At 52.1% G+C, this 25,738-nt stretch overlaps 1 protein-coding gene across 2 annotated transcripts in view; it reads left to right on the forward strand.

Moving 5' to 3' along the window:
• SULF2 (sulfatase 2) overlaps positions 1–25,738 on the forward strand; it is a 139,397-nt gene that overhangs the window by 104,524 nt on the left and 9,135 nt on the right. For both annotated transcript variants that reach the window (XM_024746869.1, XM_024746870.1), the window contains exons 6-11: positions 2,535–2,685; positions 3,834–4,009; positions 8,162–8,290; positions 9,705–9,761; positions 10,935–11,064; positions 12,974–13,166. In XM_024746869.1, the coding sequence (XP_024602637.1) occupies positions 2,535–2,685; positions 3,834–4,009; positions 8,162–8,290; positions 9,705–9,761; positions 10,935–11,064; positions 12,974–13,166 (836 nt within the window). The remainder of the gene's footprint in view (positions 1–2,534; positions 2,686–3,833; positions 4,010–8,161; positions 8,291–9,704; positions 9,762–10,934; positions 11,065–12,973; positions 13,167–25,738) is intronic.

Here is a 25,738-nt window from a genome sequence, read left to right on the forward strand (position 1 = left end):
GGTACAAATAGATACATACAGATATATACACAGATACACAAATGCACACAGAACTCAGACACAAACACACACAAAGATACAAATAAATACACAGACATATATAGACACAAATGCACATACAAACACAGGCATATACATACAAGCACATATACGGACACACAGATACACATACACACAGATATGCAGACATACACAGAAACACGCAGATACAAAGATACAAGCACATACACACAAACGCACATAAAGATAAACACAGATGCAAACACAGATACACACAAACATGAAGATACACAAGCATACAGACACGCACACACAGAAACATACACAGACACACAAACATACACAGAGACACACACAGACAAAAGACACATAGGCACACACACCCACAGCCCCCAGAGCTTCCTCTGAAGCGTGGCCTCTGAATGGGTTCACGGACCTCTCCGTTTATCACGCCTGGGAGCCAGGCCCGAGCTCACATCCTTGGGGTGGGGCTGGGAGCCAGGGCTCCTGCCCCTCGGCCTCCAGACACACGGTGGGAGGGGCCGGAAGGGCCCCCAGCCCAAGAGGGGATGTAATGCTTCAGGCCGGTTGTGAACGAGCAGACATTCCTCGGATTCTTGTGGAGGTGAGGGTTTCGACTCTTTGTTCGGCAGGCATCTGGGTTCATGTGAAAATGTGACACCATCCCGGGGTAGCAGGGGGAGCCTGGCCTCAAGCAGGGGACCAGAAAGCCGGCCTCGGCCCCAAGCAGGACCCCAGGCTCCGCAGCCTGCTGGCCTCCAGATCCTGCTCGAAAGACGCCTCCAGAGAAAGGGCCTCCGAAATCAGACTCTTGACAGACTCACCCCTCACTGTTCTCAAGGGCAGACACCAGCCCGAGAGAATCTAAGAGATTCAGGGATGATTGCTCAAAATTACATCCTGAATTGGGCCCCTGGGGCCACGGGAACAATTTTCCCAAAACCCCCAACAGCCCCAAGGGCATCTCTTTGTGCAGCCCCTGGCCCAGCAGCACCCCTCCAGCTCCTCGGTGGGGGAGGGCGGCGAGGGGGGGTGGCCCTGCTCCTGGGATGTTCTACACGAGGGTCAGGCCCTAAGCCGGCCCGCAGGAGAGAGCGGCGTTTCTCATAATCAAAGGAGGCCGCGGGCTGGCTTGGATTTAGCGGCAGGAGACCAGCCAGAAACTCAAGCGAAGTCCAGGAGGAATCTTATGACTCACCCCCGCTCTACATAGCAACAGTCTCCACAGCTATCAGGCTGCACCACAAGCTGACGTGTCCTTCCTTCTACCCCGGGGAGGGAGGGGCTGAGGTCCTGACGTAGGAAGGGAGTCTGGGGCCCTCCTACCCTCCCCCAGCCCCGCAGCCCTTGCCCCCTGAAGAGCCATCTCGAAAAGCTTTTTGTCTTCAAGCAGTGGAAACTTCCTCTCTTTGCGGCTTTGCCTGGGGAGGGGGTGGGTAAGACCTGAGGGGAGCCTGACCCTCAAGGATCACCAGACCCTTTGCGAGGGACACCCACGCCTTGTGGGGTTTCCCACTCCTGGAGCTCAAACCCCAGCTCTGCCTTTGGCAAGTCTGTCCCCTCACTGAGCCTCCGTGTCCGCACGTCTCACACAAGGAGAAGGAAAGCACCAGCTCCTAGGACTGTTCTGAGTATTAAATGAGATGATGTAGGCAAACCCTTCCGGGTGTGGCCAGTGCGTGGTCAGTGCCCATTGGGGGCTGGTCAGAGATTACCATGTGTTTGTTCGTTCATCATGAGGTATCACAGCTGACCCCACAGCAGAAGTCACTCCAGGACGGAGCCACTGGCTCCACCGTCCACTCAGTGAGACCATGGGCAGGTCTCGGAACTCCTCTGACCCCGTTTCCTCTTTTGTAAATGGGAAATTAAACCACGCGGGAAGAATAGCTGTGACAGCTAAGTCAGAGAACGTGGCGTGTCCCAAATGGACACATTCAGGCACCGTCCTCACAGTTTTGCCTATTATGAACCTAATTTTTAACCAGTTTCCTTTTTTTTAACCAAAATCTATTGCAAAAGGAAATTCGGTAGTCACGCCTTAATTAACCACGATAACTGCCACTTGCCGTCTACCCAAGGTAACTGAAAAGTAAATGCAGTGCTGTTCAATTAGAGTTGGGTGCTGTGCCCACAGGAGGCCCTGTCCTTCTTTCAAAAGGGAGGCGAGCAAATTCTAGAGAGGTGCTGAGGAGAGCCCGGCACAGACGGAGACTTCAGCCTTCACGTGATGGGCTTGCTGACCGGGCTTAAACGGGAGGGACGTTCTCCCTTTGGGGCTCCAGGCTATCTACGGCTGTGCCCCCCAGTCTTCCCACGTGCATGCCCCGCATGTGGAGAGATGCTGACCTAACGTGGGGCAGAGCCCCCGACGCGCTGGCGTCCAGGTGGGGGCGGTTTCACCCCAGCGCGGGGAGGCTGCTCCCCTGAGGCGTGGGGGGACCTGGGGGCGGGGCCCAGGCACCCCCCCCACCCCCGGCCTGACCTGACCTCTGTGCCTGTCTGCCCGCCAGCACCCCGAGCTACAACTACGCGCCCAACCCCGACAAGCACTGGATCATGCGCTACACGGGGCCCATGAAGCCCATCCACATGCAGTTCACCAATGTGCTGCAGAGGAAGCGCCTGCAGACCCTCCTGTCCGTGGATGACTCCATGGAGACGGTAGGCTGCCCTCCTCCCGAGCATCCCAGCCACGCCAGGCCTGCAGCCTCCCTGCCCCTCCCCCCACACCCCTCCGAGCATCCTCGGCGGAGAGGAACGGAAACAGAGGCAGAAGGCAAAGGCGCCGCCGTTCCAGGCCAGGGAAGCAGCTCTGAGCAATCCAGACGAAACCCCTGCCCTCGGGGAACTTGTATTCCAGCTCTGATCTGTTCACTGTAGGAGCCGCCTGCAGCCGCGTACATTTCTTTAGCCGCTTTATGGGGCTACGGTTCCCATAGCACCTAGCTCACCCAATTCAAGTGTATGTGTCAGTGGTTTTCATATGTTGGCAGGGTTGTACGATCACGGTCGATTTTAGAAGTTCCATCACCCCGGAGAGAAACCCCGCTGCCCTTAACCATTACCCCAGACTCCCCTCACCCCTTCGCCTTAGCCCCCTGCTCGTCTACTTTGTGTCTCTGTGGATCCTGGGCATTTCATGTAAGACGAGTCCTACAACATGTGGTCACTCAGTGTGGTGATTTCAAGGTTCATCCAGGTGGGAGCATGTTCAGCGCTTCATTTTTTATTATTATTATGGCTAAATAATACTCCATTGCATGGATATATTTCTTAAGTTTTATCCAGGACTATTTAAATTCAGTAAAATACAACGAAATTTCAAATTTAGTTTCTCGGGTGCACTGGCCGCGTTTGAAGTGCTCAATAACCAAGTGTGGCTGGTGCCATAGGTGTCGACATCGCCGGCACTGAGGCCAGTGAATGAGGCCATTCACTCATTCACTCATTCACCCAACAGCATTTGTCGTGTGCCAGCACACATGGGACACAGCAGGGAATAAAATGACAGAGGTCCCTGCCCTGATGGGGCATCCATTCTAATGCAGGGACGCAGTCCACGAATAAGTAGAAGAGAGGGAGGTGAGAAGTGCTGGGAAGACAAGTAAAGGGGGACAGGAGGTGGGGAGGCTACGGTGATGCATGGGTCAGCCCCAGGGGCCCCGCCGAGAGGTGACAGTTGAGCGAAGACCCGAAGCCGGAGGGACAGGGGCCTGAGCCCCCAGCACAGCATCGTGTTTTGGGACAGTGGGCCGGGCGCACTGCCCGCCTTCCCTCCGCGTGTCCTCACCACCCCGCCTGCGTTTCAGATTTACAACATGCTGGTGGAGACAGGTGAGCTGGACAACACGTATGTCGTGTACACCGCCGACCACGGCTACCACATCGGCCAGTTCGGCCTGGTGAAAGGGAAGTCCATGCCCTACGAGTTCGACATCAGGGTCCCGTTCTACGTTAGGGGCCCCAACGTGGAGGCCGGCTCGCTGTAAGTGCATCACCCACCCCTCCCCAGCACCCCAAAGTCCCAGGGAGGCCTCCAGGCTCCACGGGCACCCAGATGGGCAGGGAGCAGGTAGCTCAGCGGCAGCCCCGAGCCACTCCCCGGGGCGGCACACGATTCGGGCGGGCGGACCTCGGTGCTGAGCGAAACGGTGGTGAGGCCACCCGGGGAGGATTGCATACCCCTCTACTGGGGAAGGAGAGGCCGGGAGCTGTTAGCACCTGTGAAAACAGACTGTCCGCGGTGGGCACTGTGCCGGGGAATCGGGGACCTGGACTGTGTATGTGTCACCGCCAGTGCACGAGGGTGCCACCTCGACTTCTGTCTGGCCTGAGCGGTCTTTGGGTCTGGAGGCTGTCAGGGAGGAGCCCGGCCATCTCGGCCCGGGCGGCGTCATCCACCACAGCGCTAAGGGAAGCGGCCTCCCCCATCCTTCCTCGAGGGCCACGTGGGCCCTTGGCCAGCATTGTCCTTGGGTTAACCTTTGAAATGACATGTTCTGGCAGCAAAAATGCCGTGTCTGGGGCAGGGAGAGGTAGAAAGGCCAGGAATCACAGCAGCAGCGTCCTCGGCTGAGCCCAGACATATGGAGACCAACTCGAACGTGTTTTGAAATGCAGATAAATCACCGTTCAGGTGCGCATCGGGTCTGACTTCCATCTGAGCCGAGAACACACGCAGGCACTGACTAGGCTTTCTTCAGAATTCCTCCCGAAAGGGCGCTGGTGGCGCCGTCTTAGGACCAAGATGTTCCCACCGCCTGGGATGTTTGGTGGAAATTCCAGAAAGCAGACAGTGTGAGCTCTAGCCCAGCCTCATCACTGTTCCTCTGCCAACCTCATCAAATCCCCGCCTGTCTGGATTTCAGGGCCCCGCCTATAATAATAGCTATTATAGCGATAGCTGTGCTGATCCATGCTGATTCTTCAGGCTTTGGTCTAAGCACTTATATCCAGGTAATCCACTTACGCGTGACAGCAACGCTATAAGGTGGATGCTAGTATCGTCCCTGTTTTAAACGCAAGGGAACAGAGGCACAGGTTAAGTTGCCTGAGGTCACATGGCACAGAGGGGAAGGAGCTGGAATTCGTCTCAAAACTGGGACTTTGATATTTGTAAATGTTTTTCCTTTTTAGGTAAGAATATATATGACCATTAAAGTCACTGGGATTATTTGCTTTCGAAAAACGAAGGTGGACAGAACTATAATCCAGCATCTCTTATTGTATTGGTCAGCCTCAGAGTCTGTGATCTGGTTCTTAGGACCCAAAACCACAGAGAAAGAGAGTGCTAATGTCAGACTTGGGGCTGACAGCCAGGACTCCTTGAGTTGTGAACGGAAATGACTCTCAAAATGAACAAGGCAAATAAAATAAGATATGAGAAATGTAGTCACTAAAGTAACTGGAAAGTCCAAGGTTAGTGCTGGCTTCAGGTATGGTGGGATCCAGCAGTCACACAATGACACCAGGAAGCTCTCATTTTCCATCTCTCAGTCCTGCATCCTCTGAATTGGCTTCATTCTCAGGCCAGCTTTTCTCTCATGGTGGCAGGGTCACCACAGCCCCAGACTTTTAGGCCATTCAGCTTGGGAAATGGCCTAAACGTGGTTTGAACGGAAGCCCTGAGGCTGACTCTCACTGCCCTGACTGGTCACGCGTCCATCCCCGAGCCAGTCACTGTAGCCAGGGTGATAGAAAACCTTGTGTGACCAGGCTGAGTACATCGGGTGGTGGAATCTGAATGGGGCCAGGTAGTGCCTCCAGAACTGGAAACTATTCCCACCAAGCAAGGTGTGGGTGCTGGGTGGGAAAAGCAGTCCTGTCCATCCCACCCAGCCTGGGGGCAGCAGGACCCGTGGACGACCTCAGGTCAATCCAGCTGCTAGTTGCCAACATTCACCCTGGCGCCCCCTCACCCAACGGACTTTTCCAGCTCCCTCCTCCTGCGTGATTAAGTGGTCTGGTCACGCCTCTTGCTAGCTTCAAGCCCCTCCACCAGGCAGCTTCACCCACCTTCCCCAGCCTCACCCCCATGACCACCCCAGTGTCGCAGGAATGGGGACCCCTTCCAGAACCCAAGAGTGGGCTCTCGTCTAACACTCGGAAAGGAATTGTCTGAGGAGACACAGGTGCTGACAAAGCAAGAGAATTTATTGGGAAGGGGAGCCCAGGGGGAGAGCAGGAGGGTCAGGGACCCCAGGAGAACTGCTCTGCCACGTGGCTCACAGTCTGGGGTTTTACGGTAATAGGGTTAGTTTCCAGGTTGTCTCTGGCCAATCATTCTGACTCAGGGTCCTTCCTGGTAGCCCGCACATCGCTTAACCAAGATAGATTCTAGCGAGAAGGATTCTGGGAGGTTGGTAGGACATATGGACTGGCGTCTCCTCTCTCCTTTTGACCTTTCCCGAATTCTTCTGATTGGTGGTAGCGTGTCCGTTCTGCGTTCCTTACCAGGACCTCCTGCTGTAAGATAGCTCATGCAAGTGGTTACTACCTGCCTGGTCAGGACGGGTGGTTTCAGTCAGTGGTTCCCCTGAAACCAGCACACCTGACTACCTGTCCAGTGTTCACAAGGTGCTGGGCTAGGGAGAGAGAGGAAGTGAAAGACATCCAAGACCCTCGGACCCAGGCCCTGCCCCCCAACCCCAGGGAACCAGACAGGGGCAGGGAGGGCACTGTGCCACCTTGATGGAGAATGTGTCCATGCGGCCATGATCCATCCAACCGGTGCAGGCCCTGTGCCGGGCACGGCCAGAAAGTCACTTAACCACCATGTCGGGAACACCCCATGTAGAAACAGGACATGGGAGAAGTGACAGACACATGGCAGCGGTAAATAACAAAACTCACTTAACTAACACTGAGCACCTACTGTGTTCTCTAAGTGTAAAAGCACTACAGATAGAGAAGTGAACAAGACAGACAAAAACGTCTGCCTTCCCATTAGATTCTAATTGGGCAATAGACAATCAACCAGATAAATGAGTAAAATACATAGTAAAATGCGAGGGTGACAAGGCTTCAGGAGCAAGACAGAGCAAAGAAGGGGCCGAGCATGGGGATGGGTGCAGTTCTAAATGGGGTCCTCAGGAAGGGCCTTGTGTCAGTAATCTGTGCTGTGTAACAAATCACTAGAAACTTAGCAACTGAAAGCAACACACGTGCTTTATCTCAGAGTTTCTGTGGGTCAGAAGTCTAGGCGTAGCTTAGGTCGGTCCTCCGCTTAGGCTGAAATCAAGGCATCAGCCAGGGCTGCTGTCTCATCTGGAGGCTCAACTGGGGAAGGACCTGTTTCCCCACTCCGGGGGCTGTTCAAGGGCAAACAGAGGACTTGAACTCACACAGCCTACCTCTCAGAGTATTCGGCAGGCGTCCTTGCTAGGGGCGAATTTACGGCAGCTTTCTTATTCAAAGCCAGCCGGGGGAGACAAAGAAATGAGGGAGGGACAGCTAACAAGACAGAGTCGTATGTCACGTGACATCACCTTGGTCTGACATCCCCATCACCTTTGCCATGTTCCAGCGGTTTGGCCCACCTTCAAGGGGAGGGGATCGCAGGGGGGTGTGAACCCCAGAGCATGGGGATCTTGTGGCCACTTGGTAATCGTTGAGGGAAGAACTAAAGGTGGTGAGTGAAAGTGCTCACTGGAGTCTGGAGGAAGAACATTCCGGGCAGAGGGGACACAAGGACAAAGGCCCTGAGGCCAGACTGTTCTTGGCCTTCTAGGAACAGCAAGGGGGCCAGTGTTTGCCTCAGAGGTTCAGAGAAGGGTCCGGGGGAAGATCCAGGATTTGGGGTGTGTCTTAAAGGAAGGTGTCCTTTGTTCAGAGAGTGGGGGCAGGGAGGGCATTCCTGGCAGAAGAAACAGACAAGCAGAAGCCAGCTGGGGCCTGTGAAGTGCCGCCCCTGTGGTGGTGTGGAGGGTACAGGTTAGGGGTGGGGTTTAGCTGAATTGGGGCAGAGAGGGGAGCTTTGAGGGCTGAGGTACAGGAGAGTGACACGATCAATGGCAGCCTTCCCACCTTCAGGGTGTCAGCCCCTGGCGGTCTCCATCCCTCCGGCGGCCCCTCTCCCGAGGGAGGCTGGGTCATCACTGCCCAGGTGACTGAGTCCTGCTCTCCATGCCTCCCTCAGGAATCCCCACATCGTCCTCAACATTGACCTGGCCCCCACCATCCTGGACATCGCAGGACTGGACATCCCCTCGGATATGGACGGGAAATCCATCCTCAAGCTGCTGGACACAGAGCGGCCAGCAAATCGGTGAGGGGCTGGGGTGGGTGCTGGGGTACCAGGCATCCCGAACTGTATGAACTCATGGCCGAGCCGTGTGGGTCTGAGAGGGGGTATTTCCAAGGTCAGGAGCTGGGGCTCTGGGGCCCCCCATCCTGACCACGTAACCTGCCGTGGGAGAGAAGGAAGCCCCCTCTCTAAGAGTCCACCTTCCCAGCTGGAATATGGCCACAGTGACCACTCGAGGACCCTCCAGAGCTAAAATTGTATAAAACTTGAAAAAATATCAACAGCAGTTAGCACTAATTAAGCACGTACTATATGCCAGGCCTTTCCTATGCTTTGTAGGGGATTTTACCATTTTGATTTTCACAGTAACGCAGTGAGGTAGGCATTATTATGATCCCATCTTAGCAATTTGGAAATTGAATCCGGAGACGTCAAGTGACTTGTCAGAGGTCTCTTGGCAGGTCTGGACCCAACTCCAGGCATTCAGCCTCTAGGCTACAGCTAGAGTCTCTTAATCGCCATGCTCTAAGGCCGGATGGTATGATGGGAACATATTCCTAGGTGTGCTGGAGGCAGAAAAAAGAACAGTGATGGTGAGCAAAAACTAGGTGGGAAGGTGAGTCTGGCGGGGACAGGAAAGGAGGAGGACACTTTCACTGCTGCGGCAGCAGCGACATCTAGTGGCCACCAGTGCTACTGCCCACTGAGTTAGCCTCACAGCACTGACGCAGCCTCCAGCTTGTATCTCCTGCAGAGCTCAGCGGGTCCAGCCCTGATGGGCACTGTCTGTCCACATCCGATTGTCCTGTAGGAGGAACCACCTCTGTTGAGCCTCCTCCCTCTGACTAGAAGGTGTCATGAGCTGTAAGAGTACAAAATGAGCATGTTTTGGGGGGCGGGGATGCTGGGTTGGGAGCCAGGACACCCGGGAGTCAGGTGCGGGATGGAAGCTTCCTCTCTCAGCCTGAGGCCCCATCTGGGAAATGGAAATGATAGAGTGAAACTACATGAAATGCACACTTAAATTACACAAATCCAACTGCAGAGGATCAAAGAGAGAGAAATCCTGCCAAAACACAATGTAATTAACGTTGCATCTGGTGCTGAACTAAAGAGGAAGCGATCTCTTCCGACACTGGGGAACTGTTGGACTTCCTGGGAGGCGCGAAGACACGCACACACGACTGTGTGTGACTTAGAGCGACTTTGACCTGGGTCATTTCTGCCCCATGTACCTTCAGACCCAAGTCTCCGGGGAAATACAGCTCTGCCCTGGGGGGTGTGAGCATCCCCCGCTTGCCCCAACTGCCCCCCGGGTCTGTGCTGATTGTGAATCAAGGCTGGCTCTGAGCACCATCCCTGCCTCTGGGAGGACAGAGGGACACATGAGCCCCACACATTGACGAGAAGATGGAAGTGTGCTTTTTTCCCCCAGGTTTCACTTGAAAAAGAAGATGAGGGTCTGGCGGGACTCCTTCCTAGTGGAGAGAGGGTGAGTGCCGGGGCCTGGAGGAGCTGCCCCAGGACGTTTGAGCTGAACAGCACCCGGGTAACCCCCTTCTGCCCCGTCCCAGGAAGCGCCTGGCAGCCCCACCTGCACCCATGATATTAAAGATCTCACTGTCGAGGGCAGGAGGGATCCCACTGCTATTATGACACCTTCCACCAGGGGCTGGGGATTTGTGTCCACAGCCTCCTGTATACAAGGAAGCCTGTTCGCTTTTCCTATGGTTGACATAGAATTTGCATCTGGAGGCCACCTGTGTCCTTCAGACACGTTTTGTCCTGTCTGTATAATGTCTCACATGCTTTTTAACTTATTGCCAACTCATGTAATTTGGGAGGATTTTTATAAAATGCCCATTTCCTTTTATTTCTTTTTTTGAATTTTATTTTATTTATTTTTTTATACAGCAGGTTCTTATTAGTCGTCCATTTTATACACATCAGTGTATACATGTCCATCCCAATCTCCCAATTCATCACACACACACCCCTGCCGCTTTCCCCCCTTGGTGTCCATACGTTTGTTCTCTGCATCTGTGTCTCAATTTCTGCCCTGCAAACCGGTTCATCTGTACCATTTTTCTAGGTTCCACATATATGTGTTAATATACGATATCTGTTTTTCTCTTTCTGACTTACTTCGCTCTGCATGACAGTCTCGAGATCCATCCACGTCTCTACAAATGACCCAATTTCGTTCCTTTTTATGGCTAGTATTCCATTGTATATATGTACCACATCTTCTTTATCCATTCGTCTGTCGATGGGCATTTAGGTTGCTTCCATGACCTGGCTATTGTAAATAGTGCTGCAATGAACGTTGGGGTGCATGTGTCTTTTTGAATTATGGTTTTCTCTGGGTATATGCCCAGTAGTGGGATTGCTGGGTCGAATGGTAATTGTTTTTAGTTTTTCAAGGAAGCTCCGTTACTGTTCTCCATAGTGGCTGCATCAATTTACATTCCCACCAACAGTGCACACACCCTCTCCAGCATTTGTTGTTTGTAGAAAATCCCCATTTCTTAAGTCTGTTGACAATCAGAAGATTTGGCCCAGCTGGACCTGCATCGTCCATGGTGACCCTACACCAGGGCTGAGCGGGGCCGTGCACTCCTCCAGAGCTGGGCGGCCAGCCCCACTTCCACTCTCTGCCCCACAGCAAACTGCTCCACAAGAGGGACAGTGATAAGGTGGATGCCCCGGAGGAGAACTTCCTGCCCAAGTACCAGCGTGTGAAAGACCTGTGTCAGCGGGCCGAGTACCAGACCGCGTGTGAGCAGCTGGGGCAGGTGAGGATGCTCGGCTGGTGCCCTGGGGCTGGGGAGGGTACCCCTGCCCTCCCTTCTTCCCTCCCAGTGGCCACCCCGGCTAACCACGACCCAGGCCTGCTCCTCGGCCTTCAGACCAGCGGAGCCAGGGGGCCAGCGCCCCCGCTGACGTGTGAGACGCAGGGTGATGCCAGGTGGTACAGGCGACACTCAGAAAGTTCTTCCAGTCCTGCTCACATTAGAGGCAAAGTCTCCTGGGGGTGCATGTGTGTCTTTAGCTGCTGTGACTCATGCCCGATCCCTCTTTAACAAAGACATAGCCACCCTCTGCACAATATTTACACAGTTAGATAACCACTTACATTGTATTCACTCTCCCAGAGCAGCATTGTGGCTGGTTTTCCACTTATAGAGGAATAATAGGAAATTACCTTTTTAAGTAAATAAGTTTAAGTTTTAAAAATGTGAATTGATTTCAAGAGAAATATTAAGGAAATTATAATCCAGGTAGTATTTAGAGGTAGCGGAAACTGTGACTCATGCTTCGGAGAGTCTGAACTTCCTGAGGAGGCCGAGGTGGGCGCTGGAGAGGAGAGGAGAGGGGAGGGGTGGGGGCAGAGCCTTGTAAAGAGGGACCCAAGCAGGAGGCGCGGTTCGGAGGTTGCGGGGAGGGGAGGGCTGACGAGCAAGCAGGGCAGACAGTAGGTGCTTCCCTGCCTCGGTCTGTGAGCTGGGACTTTGAGCTCGTCTACAGCGGCTCAGGCCTGAAGATGCATGCCTGTTTCACCGGTAAGAATAAGTAAAGCCAGGGCCTCCACATTCCATTTCTCATTAATAGACCAAGGCTGCCAAGGCCAGGGCATGAGCTGGGTGGGTCTCACAGGCTGCATCCAGGCAGCTCTGTCTTATCACTAGACTCAGAATTAGCACCCGCCTGTCCTCGTGGCTGTGCCCCCGGCCGCCCAGCGCTTGTTCACCACCCCCGACGCCTCCCCATGCTCTGGAGGGCATCTTGTCTGGGAAGTGCCTGTCTGTGCCACTGAGCGAGAGCTTTGGGTTACACTGGAGCAGCATTCAGTACTGCCTCTGTGGCCGGGCACGGTTTCAGGCACTGGGGCCCCAACAGCCTCAGATGCCCTGCACAGAAAGCCCTGCCCTCATGGAGCTGATGATCTGGGCAGATCCCAGAAACGGTTCCGATTTCAGTTCTGAGCTACAAGAAATGAGCCGATGAGACCAAGGGGCCCTTTGTCCCCCTGGGATTGTTGTCGAATCCCCCTGCTGGCCCATCCCCCCTGTCTCCCTGCAGATGTAGGGTCTGGCAGTCCCAGGAAGGGGAGAGGGCAAGTATCGCCATCTTCAGAACAGATTATCTGAGCGCACTGCTTAACCCAAAGGAAAGGAGCGCCGGGGCTGGGTTGGGGGCCTAGACTGGCAGCGGAGGCATCGAGCCACGGCCCCCAGACTTACAGCTCTAGGTCCTCCAGGACCCCAGCCCAGCCCAGACATTCCCCTGCCGGCGGATGCAGTCACGGCCCTGCCCAACTGCCCTCCCTCCCCCAGCCCCCCAGCCCCAGTGCCACTGCCCGTCTCATGCTGCACCTTCCAGGAAGGCCCTTCCCTGCACACAAGCCGTGCCCTGCGGCCCCGGAGCTTCGCTTAGAGGGGTCTCCCTGTGACTGGGCTCACCCTCGGCCACAGCGCATCACCCTGGGTACCATTTCTGTGCTCCTCCCACGGTGGACAGGTGTCCATCCATGATGGAGCAGCTCGTTCCAATCACAGAGCCTGTTTGAGCCCGTGTCCAGCTAAGGCCGCTAGAGGGCAGTCTCCGGGGTGGACGGGAACGGTGGGGCAGCCGCCAGTCAGGAGAAGCGGCCGAGCAGGTTGGCCCAGGCCCGGAAGGCTGAGGACCCGGTGTGTCTTGCAGAAGTGGCAGTGCGTGGAGGACGCCTCGGGGAAGCTGAAGCTGCACAAGTGCAAGGGCCCCGCACGGCCCGGGGGCAGGGCCGTCTCCAACCTGGTGCCCAAGTACTACGCACAGGGCGGCGAGGCCTGCGTCTGCGACAGCGGGGATGAGCAGCTCAGCCTGTCCGGACGCCGGAAGAAGCTCTTCAAGAAGAGTACACAGGACGGGAGGGGAGGGGATCGGAGGGGAGGGACCGCACCTGGGCAGCCCTAGTAGTTCCTTCAAACGGATCCACATCCCACCCCTCTCGATCCACCCATCCCAGGGGGCAGAGAGTAATAAGAAGGAAGATAAGCTGACTGTGTCCAGGGCCAAGAAGAGCAGGACCATAAAGAGAAAGTGAGGAGAGAGGGATACGGCCCCGGACCACGTGGTGGGGCCCCTCTGAGACTAGAAAGAAGCCCCCGGAGGGTTTTGAGCAGAGAGGCCGGGATCAGATTTGTGTTTTCAAAGGATCCCTCCAGCTGCAATCCGGGCACTGGACGGGTTCACTTGCAAAGTGGCACAAAATTTCGAGTCACCCAGCGTGCAGGCTCCCAGCCGAGGTTGGGCCAAGGTGGCGCTCTGCCTTCTCCCTTCAGCCCTCACGTCTATTTAGTGTCATGTTTGCGGTATTTCGTACCTTTTTTTGGTGACTTCCCTATCTAAAGTGGCCCCAAGGTGGCGCTGACATCCTGTGTCGGGTCCCCAAGCCCAGGGCGGCTGTGATGTGCTTTATGGAGGGGAACACGTAAGTGAGAAAGCTTCGTTCAGGCATGAGTCTTGGTGCTGCTGCCGTGAGTTCAATGTCGGTGAATCAACACGTGCGTTAAATCGGGTGTCTTTATTTTTTTTTATTTATTTATTTATGTATTTATTTTTGGCTGCATTGGGTCTTCGTTGCTGTGCACGGGCTTTCTCTAGTTGCAGCGAGCGGAGGCTACTCTTCGTTGCAGTGCACAGGCCCATCACTGGCCGTGTGATGGCATCTCTTGTTGTGGAGCACGGGCTCAGTAGTTGTGGCGCACGGGCCTAGTTGCTCCACTGCGTGTGGGATCTTCCCGGACCAGGGCTCAAACCCGTGTCCCTTACAGGCAGATTCTTAACCACTGCGCCACCAGGGAAGCCCAAATCGGGTGTCTTTAAACAGACATGACAGAGACACACATGCAGTAAGGCCCAGTACTGATGGTGGACAAGCGTGTTGTGACCCGAAGCTCGCAGGACTCTTACCCCGTATTTCCCCCAGGAGCACTGGTTCCACACTCGCTAGTTCAGCATCAAGGTGACGCTATAGAACAGGACCACCGCGAATGACGGGAATCGACTATACAGTTGACCCCGAACAATGCGGGTTTGAACTCCACAGGTCCGCTTGCACATGGATATTCTTTGATAGTAAATACTACAGTTCTCCACTGTCTGTGGTTGGTTGAATCCACAGATGCAGAGAAACCACGGATACGGGGCTCTGACTATAAGTTATACACAGATGAACCCCACGTTGTTCGAGGGTCAACTGTACTTTGCAAGGAGGAAGAGCCCCCCATCCCAACTGGAGAAGCTGCCTTAACCTTCACCCCTCCCCCCAGCAGGGGCTGAAGAAGGACAGAAAGTTAGAAAACCAGCCAGCAGAGGAGGGGAAGCGGGGACCTGGCTGCAAGACTCAGCTGTCACACTGGGTAGTCATGACCCCGTTCTGAGGGTCAGCTCCCCTGGGAAGCACGCTCCCCGCCGAACGTTCAGATGCGGATACGCCTGGGCTTTGAGGATGCTTGGCAGGTTGCGGGGTGCCAAGGACTCGGCGTCAGTGAGATCCAGTCCCCTGGCTAGCGCGTCTTGCTCCCTGACCTAATGGGAGCCAAAGCCTAATTGGAGATTTTAGTTCTGTTTTCTTTCATCGTGGTACAGTACGCATTATCTAACACTTACCGTCTTAACCGTTTTTTAAGTACGTTGACGTCGTTGTGCAACCATCATCACCATCCATCTCCAGAGCTCTCTTTATCTGGCAAAACTGAAACTCAGTACCCATTAAACAACAACTCTCCATCATCCCTCCCTTGGCAACCACCCGTCTGCTTTCTCTGAATTTGACCGTTCTAGGTACTTCACATAAAGCAGAATCACGCACCGTTTGTCCTTTTGTGACTGCCTTACTTCACGTGGCGTAATGTCCTCAAGGTGCATCCTTGCTGTAGCCTGTGTCAGAATTCCCTTCCTTTTTCAGGCTTCGAATCAGATTCCCTTGTAGCCTAATTAGAGACTGGGTGTCTGGCGACAGACTGAGGTCTCTTCCTGTCTTTGCAGAGGACACCTTCGTTACAGAGCAGGTGTGTCTCCATAACAACTCGGCTGCTGCCCCAAGTGGCGCATCCCAGCTGATGAGCCCCCATTATAATTCCTCACAAGCTGAGTAGTAACTACTAAGCTAATCTTTTTTTAGCGGATAAAATGATTGGTTGAATTACACAGCTAACATCTTGCTTCAGCACATGGCACACTGGGTAATGTTTAAGTAAGACAAGAACCTGCGACTCAGTTAAGCCTTTTTTTTTTTTTCCTATTAATTCTTAGAGGAAAGAAAAATGCACCTAAATAACCGAGAGTCGGCTCAACCCAGGCCCTCCTGGGAGGACGGTGTGACATCACAGCCCTGATACGCCCCTCACAGCATCCTGGGAGCAAGGCGAGGGTGGCTGCTCACAGCAGACAGGAAAGGTCAGCTCACACGGCCACCTGGGCGACTTGGGCCCCATCGCCTGGCCCAGTATTCTTCCTCCTGCACGTGCCTGCCAGCAAGATGGTCTCCGTCACTCCTTTCTGAGCAGCCAGCCTAGAGCAGGGGTTTTCAACTGGGGGCGATTTTGCCCCCCAGGGACACTTGGCCGTGCGGTGACATTTCTGGCTGCCGTAATCGTGTGTGATGGGCAGCGGGAGGGATGCTACTGGCATCCGGTGAACGGATGCTGTGGACGCTGCTGAGCATCCGGTGAGGTACAGGTCAAGTCTCCCACAGCCAGGATTTATCCGGCCCCAGTGTTGCCCGTTGTGCGGTTGAGACGCCCTGGCCCAGAGCAGCTCAGACCCCGGCTCACCCTAATCCCCTGGGCTGTGGGCTGTGGGCTGAGGAAGCAGGCAGAGCAGCCAACCCAGAACAGAGGGAGACCCAGGACCCAGGGGGAGGAGATGAGGCCTCGGGGATGGGTCCAGGTGGCCGGTGTTTATTCATTTCTTCTCCCAACAAATCCGCAAGCCCTGCCATATGCCAGCTGCTGAGCTTACAGAGGTGAACTTGAGAGACACGGATCGGACCTCGTGGGTGAGACCAGGTGTCAGCAAGTTAACAAAGTGGGAAGATCACTTCCCTGGGTGCAAAATGCATGAAGGAAATGAAACAGTGGTGTGACCAGGTGGAGAGGGGCGGCAGCTGTAGGATGGGTGGTCGGTTGACATTTAAACGAGAGCCAAGTATGTAGAAGGAACAGGCCATGTGACTAGCAGAGGGGAAGTGCTCTAAGTCAGGGGAAGAGGAAGCACAAAGTTCCTGTGGGTCCCACCCCAGAGAGCGGGCCACACTGCCTCGGGCTCCCCAGGCCTGGGGAGGTGGGAGGGCCCAGCTGTGACCTTGGGCGAGGATGTCACAGCTGCAGTGTCCCTAACTAGCAGAGAAGCTGCTGGATGCCAGCTTCCAGGTGCTGAAATATTTAGCAGGTCTGTTTCATGTCAAACTCCAAAGAGCCCTGGAAGGCGGGTATCATCATGAGAACACAGCCGCTTGGAAATTAACTCATTTGCCTGTGCGTTGGCTCAGGATTTGCACCCAGGCAATCAGAGTCCAGAGCCTCAGCTTTTTTTCTTTTTAAATAAATTTATTTATTTATTTTTGGCCGCGTTGGGTCCTCGTTGCTGCGCGCGGGCTTTCTCTAGTCCCGGCGAGCGGGGGCTACTCTTCGTTGCGGTGTGCGGGCTTCTCATTGCGGTGGCTTCTCTTGTTGCAGAGCACAGGTTCTAGGCACACGGGCTTCAGTAGTTGTGGCAGGCAGGCTCAGCAGTTGTGGCTCACGGGCTCTAGAGCGCAGGCTCAGTAGTTGTGGCACATGGGCTTAGTTGCTCCACGGCATGTGGGACCTTCCCGGGCCAGGGCTCAAACCCGTGTCCATTGCATTGACAGGCGGATTCTTAAGCACTGCGCCACCAGGGAAGCCCCCAGAGCCTCAGCTCTTGGCCACTGGGTTAGGAAGTGCCCCGTTCCCAGTACATGTGGTAGGGAGGGCACCTCCAGGACCCTGGAAACAAAGACACCTAGGGTGACAAAGAGAGCAAGTAGTGTGGCTTCAGTCCCAGAAAAGGTGTACACCAGGGCTGGAAGGTTTTTGCTGTCAAGGGCCGGCGAGTAAATATTTGAGGCTGTGGGAGCGAAACAATCTTTGTGTCAAATGCTCCATTCCATCACTGTGGCAAGAAAACAGCCAAGGACTCTGCAAATGGTTGAGTAACTTATGTACAAAATCAGGCAGAGGGCTGGATTGGGCCTGGAGGCCATAGTTTGGGGACCCCTGGGTGCATGGCTGGGGGCGTGGAGAACGCCAGAGCAAGCAACACAGAGGAGCAGAAAGAACCCCCTGGGTCTGCTTCCTGGGCCTCTTAGGCAGGGGTGTCCTCCTCCCGCAGGGAGATCAGCTCAGTACTGTGTGCGTTTCGGGCCCAGGCACTATGGCTTCATGGAGACTGAACTCAGGGAGGAAAAAGCCAAGGAGAAAGCTGCCCGGAGTCAGAAAAGGCCCAAGGCTTTGTCAGAGAAATGCCTCTCCTGGACCTGGACCCCCAGATCCTTTGGCCCATGAGACTCTGATACAAGGAGGAAAGGTACAAGCCACCGCCCCGGGGTCACGGGGTTGGGGGATGTGGCGCAAGACCAGATCCTGGAGCCCTGGCCTGGGCCCTGCGGAACAGGGAACCCCTTCCTCCCTTCTTGGGCCCCACCACCTGGCCTCCAGCCAGTCCTCGACCTTTGGTCGCCACCTGGTGGTCATAAGGAGCCCAGCAGAAACCCGGGTCGGGCCTGGCTCCAGGCCCTGCTCCAAAGACAGATGGACGTTTCAGGGCAGCGGGGGTTACAGACTTGAGGCCGGCCTAGGTCAGACCTAAAATGGGAGGAGGAGCGGGGACTGTGGCCAAACGGGAAACACTCTGCCCGTAGGAAGAGGCAGCGCATCAGCTCCTGCCCCACCCTCCACGCTGCCGGTGGGCCCGGTGTGGGCGGCACATCTCCCGTTTTCTCTTGAGAAGCTGGAAATCTGTGCTCCTCCGTGACCACCCTCCCCCAACCCCTTTTTTCCGAAGTGTTAGCAACTTGATCAATTTTGTCTTTTAATATACAGAAGATACGAGAAATCTGGGCTCTGACTTGAGCCTGTGTTGAGGAGGGGGAAATTTACCCCCTGCCCCTCTCGAGTTCTCTTGGCTGGTCAGATAATTAACTTGACACAAGACTGATGAACAGGAGAAAAAAGTTAGTTCATACACACAGAGGTCTCATAGAAATGGGACCCCAGAGCGACCAAAGCACGTTGTTTACACATCATTTTTAGACAAGGAAACAATTATTTGTGAAGATGTAAGAGCAAAGGGGCTGGTACTTGGGGCAGCAGACTGATGAAGGAGGAGAGTTGGTTTATACAGCTTTCTTAGCCTTGAATTCCCTGACTCTGGTGAGAAGGATGCTTTCTCTACTCCTGGTATAGGGAAGGGACCTTCACATGGGAGATTTATTTCCCACTTTTAGGGGGGAAAGAGGAGGGTCAGTGTTTTTTTATGTTTTCTTTGGCCACCAGCTGTTTCTTAAGTAACTTTAATTCAAAAGAACCAATATGCCATTGTGGCATATCTCGGGGGTGACCTGCTCTGAGCCCCAACCGTAGCCTCTAAAATTGACCAGGAAGTTTCACATTTTAAAAGGAGGGTTGGTGGCCATGGAGAGAGAAATCAGGTTAGGAGCTGAGTGCTAAGGGCTCTGCAAAGGGAGAAAAGAACGGAGATTAGAATGAGGATGAACAAACAAAAGAACAAATCGAAGCCCCTTCTCCACCCCCGTTAAACCAGTCCCTAGTCCTGGTGTAGGTCAGTCCAATAAAATGGCCGTGCTTCCCTCCACTGATGGAGAGTTAACCTTCTCTCTTCCTAGAGGTAAGGAGGACACTCCTTGTCCCCTGCGGGTTACACAGGAGGAGTGTTTTCACCAGTGATGCGCAGGCTCCTCCTTGCTGAGCTCCTTTAAAGCTTGGTTCTGTCACTGAGCCAAGGAAGTCCAGACTTCTGGTCCACCCATATATATAGTGTGGTATTGGGCAGCTTAATCAGGGGAGCAGCTGTAATACCCCAAGGGTGGCTGGTGAGCCATCCAGGACACTTGGTGAGTTGGCAGATGTTTATACTAAAAAGGGTGGTGCCAGGGTCCTTTCCAGTCTCCATGAGAGGTTTGAAGATGCCACCTGTGGAACCCCACCCCTGAGTCTGACTGCAGTACTGTCCTGGCCTGTCACTCAGGAAAGGTCCAGTGTTTGTTTTCAATGCAAAGGGAAATTTTTCACCTATTGTTTTTAGCCTGGGTGAGGGACAGCCCTTGAGCTTCTATAGAGGTTTTCCGGGGCCCCAATAACTCCCCAGAAGGAGCGACAGAGCGATGTGTTTCGGTCGTGGATACCATTCCCTGTCATTGAGCCATCTTCTGTACCTAGTCCACAGTGTAAACATTGGCAGGAATGCAGACCAGCTCAGGGGCACTTGTACCGTCTAGATGTTGACACACCCAACAGTCAGACTGATTGATTAACGTGGCCAGGCTTTGGTAAACTGGCACAACGGGGTGTTTGGTTTATGCCTGACCTGTTGACAAAGTAAAGGTTACTAAGCAAGACACAGGTTGAAGAGGAGCCCACAGTGGAGACTTTAGAGGGGAAGTAGGCTAGATAGACAAGCACTTTCCACTCAGCCTCCTGATAATGAATGTGGGAAAGTGGTCATGAGTCAGAGAAGGTGCACGTTTGTTTGTTTGTTTAGCGTGTGAATATATAGGGAGTCTTAAAGGGGGGGGGAATAGGTAAAAACGAAGTTTTTTAATTTATTGAAGTAGAGTTGATTTACAATGTTGTGTTAATTTCTGCTGTACAGGAAAGTGATTCAGTTACACACACACACATATACACACATACACACATATATATACCCATGTTTTTTCATATTCTTTTCCATTATGGTTTATCTCAGGATACTGAATACAGTTCCCTGTGTTATACGGTAGGACCTTGTTGTTTATCCATTCTCTATATAATAGTTTGCATCTACCAACCCCAAACTCCCAATCCTTCCCTCCCCCACCCCCTCTCCCCCTTGGCAACCACGAGTCTGTCCTCCATGTCTATGAGTCTGTTTCTGTTTCATAGATATGTTCATTTGTGTCACGTTTTAGGTTCCACATATAAGTGCTATCATATGGTATTTGTCTCTTTCTGACTTACTTCACTTAGTATGACAATCTCTAGGTCCATCCATGTAGCTGCAGATGGCATTATTTCTTTCTTTTATGGCTGAGTAGTATTCCATTGTATATATGTACCACAGTTTCTTTATCCATGCGTCTGTCCGTGGACATTCAGGTTGCTTCCGTGTCTTAGCTATTGTAAATAGCGTTGCTGTGCGTAGGGGTGCGTGTATGTCTTCGAATTAGAGTTTTCCACAGATATACGCCCAGGAGTGGGATTGCAAGTGAAGTTTCTTGATCCATGATCTTGGGAAAAGCTGTCTAATTCGTGATGCCAGCTTCTTCCAGGCCTGGGAAGTGGCCCTGGAAATCCTTACTTTGAGGTCACCTGTAGGGACTGTCTCCCAGCTGTTTTGAGAGCGACGGTCTAGGCCAATTTGGCATGACTTGCATGCACCCGGGAGGATTTTCCCTTTATTCTGGTGGTAACATAGGGAGTGTAGGTAGATGCAGTACCTCATAACGTCCTTCCCAGAGAGGTGACAATGCATGTTTTCTTCTAAAGTCCTTGATGTAAACCTGGTCTCCTGGTCAAAAGGGATGTCAGGGTGTCAGTCGGGGAGGCCACGCCCCTTTTCCCTCTTGGCAATAAGCTTAAAGTACACTAGTCAGTTCTTGTAGGCAGCTGGTCAGAGCATCAAATTATTCACTTATGTTCCCACAATGTCCACTTAATCCAGAAATAGAAAGTTTAGAGATGCCAGTAGGCATGGGTTATCCAAGCACTATTTCAGAAGAGCTTAATCCATGTCTCCTGTTGGAGTGTTCCTGATCCTTATACAGGCCAGGGGCAAAGCTTCTGACCATTTAAGCCCAGTTACTTTCCAGAGCTTTTCCTAAAGTCCTTTTATATCTAGATTTTTATGTTCCACTTGCCCTGATGGTGGAGTTATGGTACAGAGTATGGAATTTTAATGAGTACCCCAGAGATTTTGCAAGCAGATGGTTTATCTCTGCTATAAAATGAGTTCCTTGGTCTGATTCAATCCATAAAGGGATGTCAAAATTAGGAAGAACCTCAGTTATTAAGTTCATTACCACTGTGTGGCATCACCACATCTAGTCGGATGGCATTCAGGCCTTCCACTAACCACGTAAAAGGTAACCAAATAGCAAGAATAGCCTAAAGCTGGGGGCGAATCTGTACGATCTGTTTGGAGTGCCACAAAGGGCAGTGTGGGCCTGGTAAGACCTCCTAGGGCACGCACACCGATTTCTCCCAGAAGTTAGGCACAATTCACTAGTAGTGCACTGGGAAATAATTTGGTCAGAAATTCCATGGCTGCCGGGGCAAAACCACTCTCCTGTCTGCACAGTACATCTCATTTGATGGGAGGTAAGCTCAAGCCACAAGGTCAAAGGAAAAGGAACTACCGGAAGTACATGTGGACCAGTGTCTAATTTACCTGAGCATTGTTTGGTACCCTTTTTGTGTCCATTTGTCCTTTTTAGATTGTGGAGCATTTGCCTGATAGTTAATATCAGTCAGGGATAAAGGCAGGTTTAAGAATTGGGTAGAGAGAGGATAAAGGGGGCATTTTGAGCTGCAATTTTAGCAGCTCTTTCCGCCCTATCATCTCCTAAAGTCTCCTGAGCAGTGAACAACAGCAGCGTTAGAAGCGAGGCGACTAGCTTGTAACAGGGCAGCAATTATATACCCGTTAGCGCCAGGAGGACCTGCAGAAGTCAGGAATCCATGGGATCTCCAAATCGTACCAACAGCATGGCGGACTCCAAAAGCATCTTTGGAGTCTGTGTAAATGGTGGCAGTTTCCCCTTTGCTCGTCTGTGTGCTCCAGGAAGAGCGATGAGTTCAGCCGCGTGGGCTGGCCTCACAGTGGGCACGGAATATGCCTCACGTGGTTCACGTGGGGAGCCACAGCATAACCAGTTACTATGTTTCGCTGGAAACGTCGTTTACAGGAGCCATCACAAAATCGAAGTAAGTCTGGGTTGTCTAAAGGGATGTCTGAGAGAGCATCTCGTGGCTCTGAGACCGTTCCTGTAGTTGCGAGGCACTCGTGTGGCATGGAGTGGGGCTCTCCACCATCAGGGAGGGGGGTAAAGGAGCCAGATTTCGAGTATTAATGATGGACGGTGATGGGTAGATTAAGAGCCTGCTCACAGGTGGTCTCTCGCCACGCAGAGAAGTGCTGCATCCTGTGAACTTGTAACATAGCAGACACAGCATGGGAAACAGAGGTGACTGGGGGAGCCTATGGTTAGAGCACTGGCTTTGTAGTCAGCATGGCCACGTACATAAGGGGGGCGTACCTGGTGCCGTAGAGTCTAACTGACATGAGAAATACGCTGTAGGACTTAACTGAGGCAAAAGGCTGTCCTAGAATGCCAGCAGTAATCCCATCATTTCCATGGCCAGTGTAGATGAAAAGGTTTATCATGATCAGGTAAGCCAAGAACCAGAGGTGTGGACAGAACTAATGTAAGGCTTCGTAGGGGAGCAGAATTTGCTACCCTAAAATACATCTCTTTGGCATATTATCTTGAGCTGGTTATTTGCTAGGAAACAGCAGACACGGGAAACTGAAAACCTAGTAGGAGTTGCCCTTTTGCAAGAAACATTGACGTCTGTAAGGGAAATCTCCATTTGTAACGGTGTCTCCCTCTCTGTCCCTGGAAGAGGAGGTTGACCAAATCTCTGGAAACTCTTCTCCATGGAGAGGGCCAGGGCTTAAATCTGTGTCACAGCCGCCCTTGTTTACTGTGCTTTTCCTGGTCGCCTCCCCTGACTGGATCTCCCACCCTCTACATCCTCTTTTGTCTTTGGCTGGGGGTTTCAGGTGAGGGCTTCCAGGTTTTTCTGGGTTTCTCCCATGGATACATTATTAAACATTTGTTTGATTTTCTCCTGTTAACCTGTCTCAAGTCAACTTAATTCTTAGACCAGCCAGAAGAACCTAGAAGGGTAGAAGGAAAACTTCTCCCCGACGGCTATGCCAGTCCTTCTTACCGGTCTCCCTTGAGAGGTAAATGCAGACAAGGTGTGCGTCAGGAGCATGGGATTGAAGAGGAATCTGAGCAGAGCTCAGATTAACCAGGCTGGGTCAGCAGGAGTCGAAGTGAGGGTAACAGCTGGGTTAGGGACCACAGGGTGCCCAGGGAATTACAAGAGTTTATGGCTCTTAGGGCTTGTGCAAGTCGAGAGATTCGATTCCCGTCTGGGCCTAATTTACCTTCTTTCATTACAAATGTACCTGCTTTCACTTGGAGTGTGACAAGGCGAGGAAGTAAAAACAAGCACACCCAGCCCTAAGAGAGTCTATCATAGGGTTAATTCCTCACTTTGTATCTCTTTGCAGAGAAGGGACCTGTTTATTTTTCTTCCAGGTCATGCATACAGGCTCAGCACTTGGCAGCAATCCAACTTCATTGGCATGTGTGGCCCAGGGACTAGTTGGGACATCTGTTAAAGACTCACCCTCTTCAGAGGAATTTAAATCGGGACGAGTTTCTAATAAGGAAAGTAGATCTGGGGCTTGGTCTGAGGGCAAGGAAATAAAAACGCCCCTCTGATTACACTTTAGAGGAGCATCCCATTTACCTAACAAATCTCTATCAAGAAGTTTGCTGGTGAGCAGCTGGAAGTTAGATATGATGGGTGTTAAGAGGCCCTAAAAGATATTAGGGTGGGCTGAGATGTGGGTAATGTAGTAGGTTGTCCAGAGACTGACTGACTGTATAGAATCAGCAGTGACAGGTTGAGATAAATCCTCTGAGCGATGGTAGAGAAAGGCACACGGGTGTCAATTAAGAAATCCAGTTCCCGATCCTCTATTTTAAGTAGCCTCTGGGGTGCAACTGAGGATTGGCTGACCCCGTCATTTGAGAAGGAATTGTCCCTCAGAAGGAGAAGAATGAACTTTCTGGGCATGCTGGGGCCTAGGGGGATTGTTTCTTAAACTTTCCTTTCTCTTGAGTGTAGGACAAATTTCTCTTCCATTGTCCTGATTTCTTAGAATATCTGCAGTTGTCTGGAGGCAAACAGGAAGAGCTCTGTGTGAGCCTGGAGCTACTCAGAGTCATGCTTTTGTTTTCTATTCTTTTTTTTATTGAAGTATAATTTACAATGTTGTGCTAGCGTCTGGTGTACAGCATAGTGATTCAGTTTTATACATATATTCTATTTAGTTCCCTGTGCTATAGAGTAAGACCTTGTTATCTATCTGTTTTATATATAGTAGTGTGTTATCCGCTAATCCCAAACTCCTAATTTATCCCTCCCCCACCCCCTTTCCCCTTTGGTAAGCATAAGTTTGTTTTCTATGTCTGTGAGTCTGTTTTGGAAATAAGTTCATTTGTGTCATATTTTAGATTCCGCATATAAGTGATATCACATAGTATTTGTCTTTTTCTTTCTGACTTACTTCACTTAGTATGATAATCTCTAGGTCCATCCGTGTTGCTGCAAATGGCATTATTTTATTCTTTTTATGGGTGGATATTATTCCACTGTACATATATACCACATCTTCTTTATCCCTTCCTCTGCCAGTGGACATTTACGTTGCTTCCATGTCTTGGCTATTGTAAATAGTGCTGCTATGAATATAGGTGTGCATGTATCCCCTTGAATTATAGTTTTGTCTGGGTATATGCCCAGGATTGAGATTACTGAATCATAGGGCAACTCTATTTTTAGTTTTTTAAGGAACCTCCATAATGTCTCCCGTAGTGGCTGCGCCACTTTACATTCCCACCAACGGTGTAGGAGGGCTCCCTTTTCTCCACACCCTCTCCAGCATCTGTTATTTGAAGACTCTGATGATGGCCATTCTGACCGGTGTGAGGTGATACCTCATTGTAGTTTTGATTTGCATTTCTCTACTGATTAGTGATGATGAGCATCTTTTCATGTGCCTATTGGCCGTCTGTATGTTTTCTTTGGAGAAATGTCTATTTAGGTCTTCTGCCCATTTTTCGATCGGGTTGGTTTTTTGTTACTGAGTTGTGTGAGCTGTTTGTATGTTTTGGAAATTAATCCCTTGTCAGTTGCATCGTTTGCAAATATTTTCTCCCAATCCTAGGTTGTCTTTTTGTTTTATGGTTTCCTTTGCTGTGCAAAAGCTTATACGTTTGATTAGGTCCCATTTGTTTATTTTTGCTTTCATTTCTATTGCCTTGGGAGACTGACCTAAGACAACCTTGGTACGATTTGTCAGAGAATGTTTTGCCTGTGTTCTCTT

Source organism: Neophocaena asiaeorientalis, unplaced genomic scaffold, assembly GCF_003031525.2.
Source record: "Neophocaena asiaeorientalis asiaeorientalis breed wild unplaced genomic scaffold, Neophocaena_asiaeorientalis_V1.1 scaffold132, whole genome shotgun sequence".
NCBI classification, from domain to species: Eukaryota; Metazoa; Chordata; class Mammalia; order Artiodactyla; family Phocoenidae; genus Neophocaena; species Neophocaena asiaeorientalis.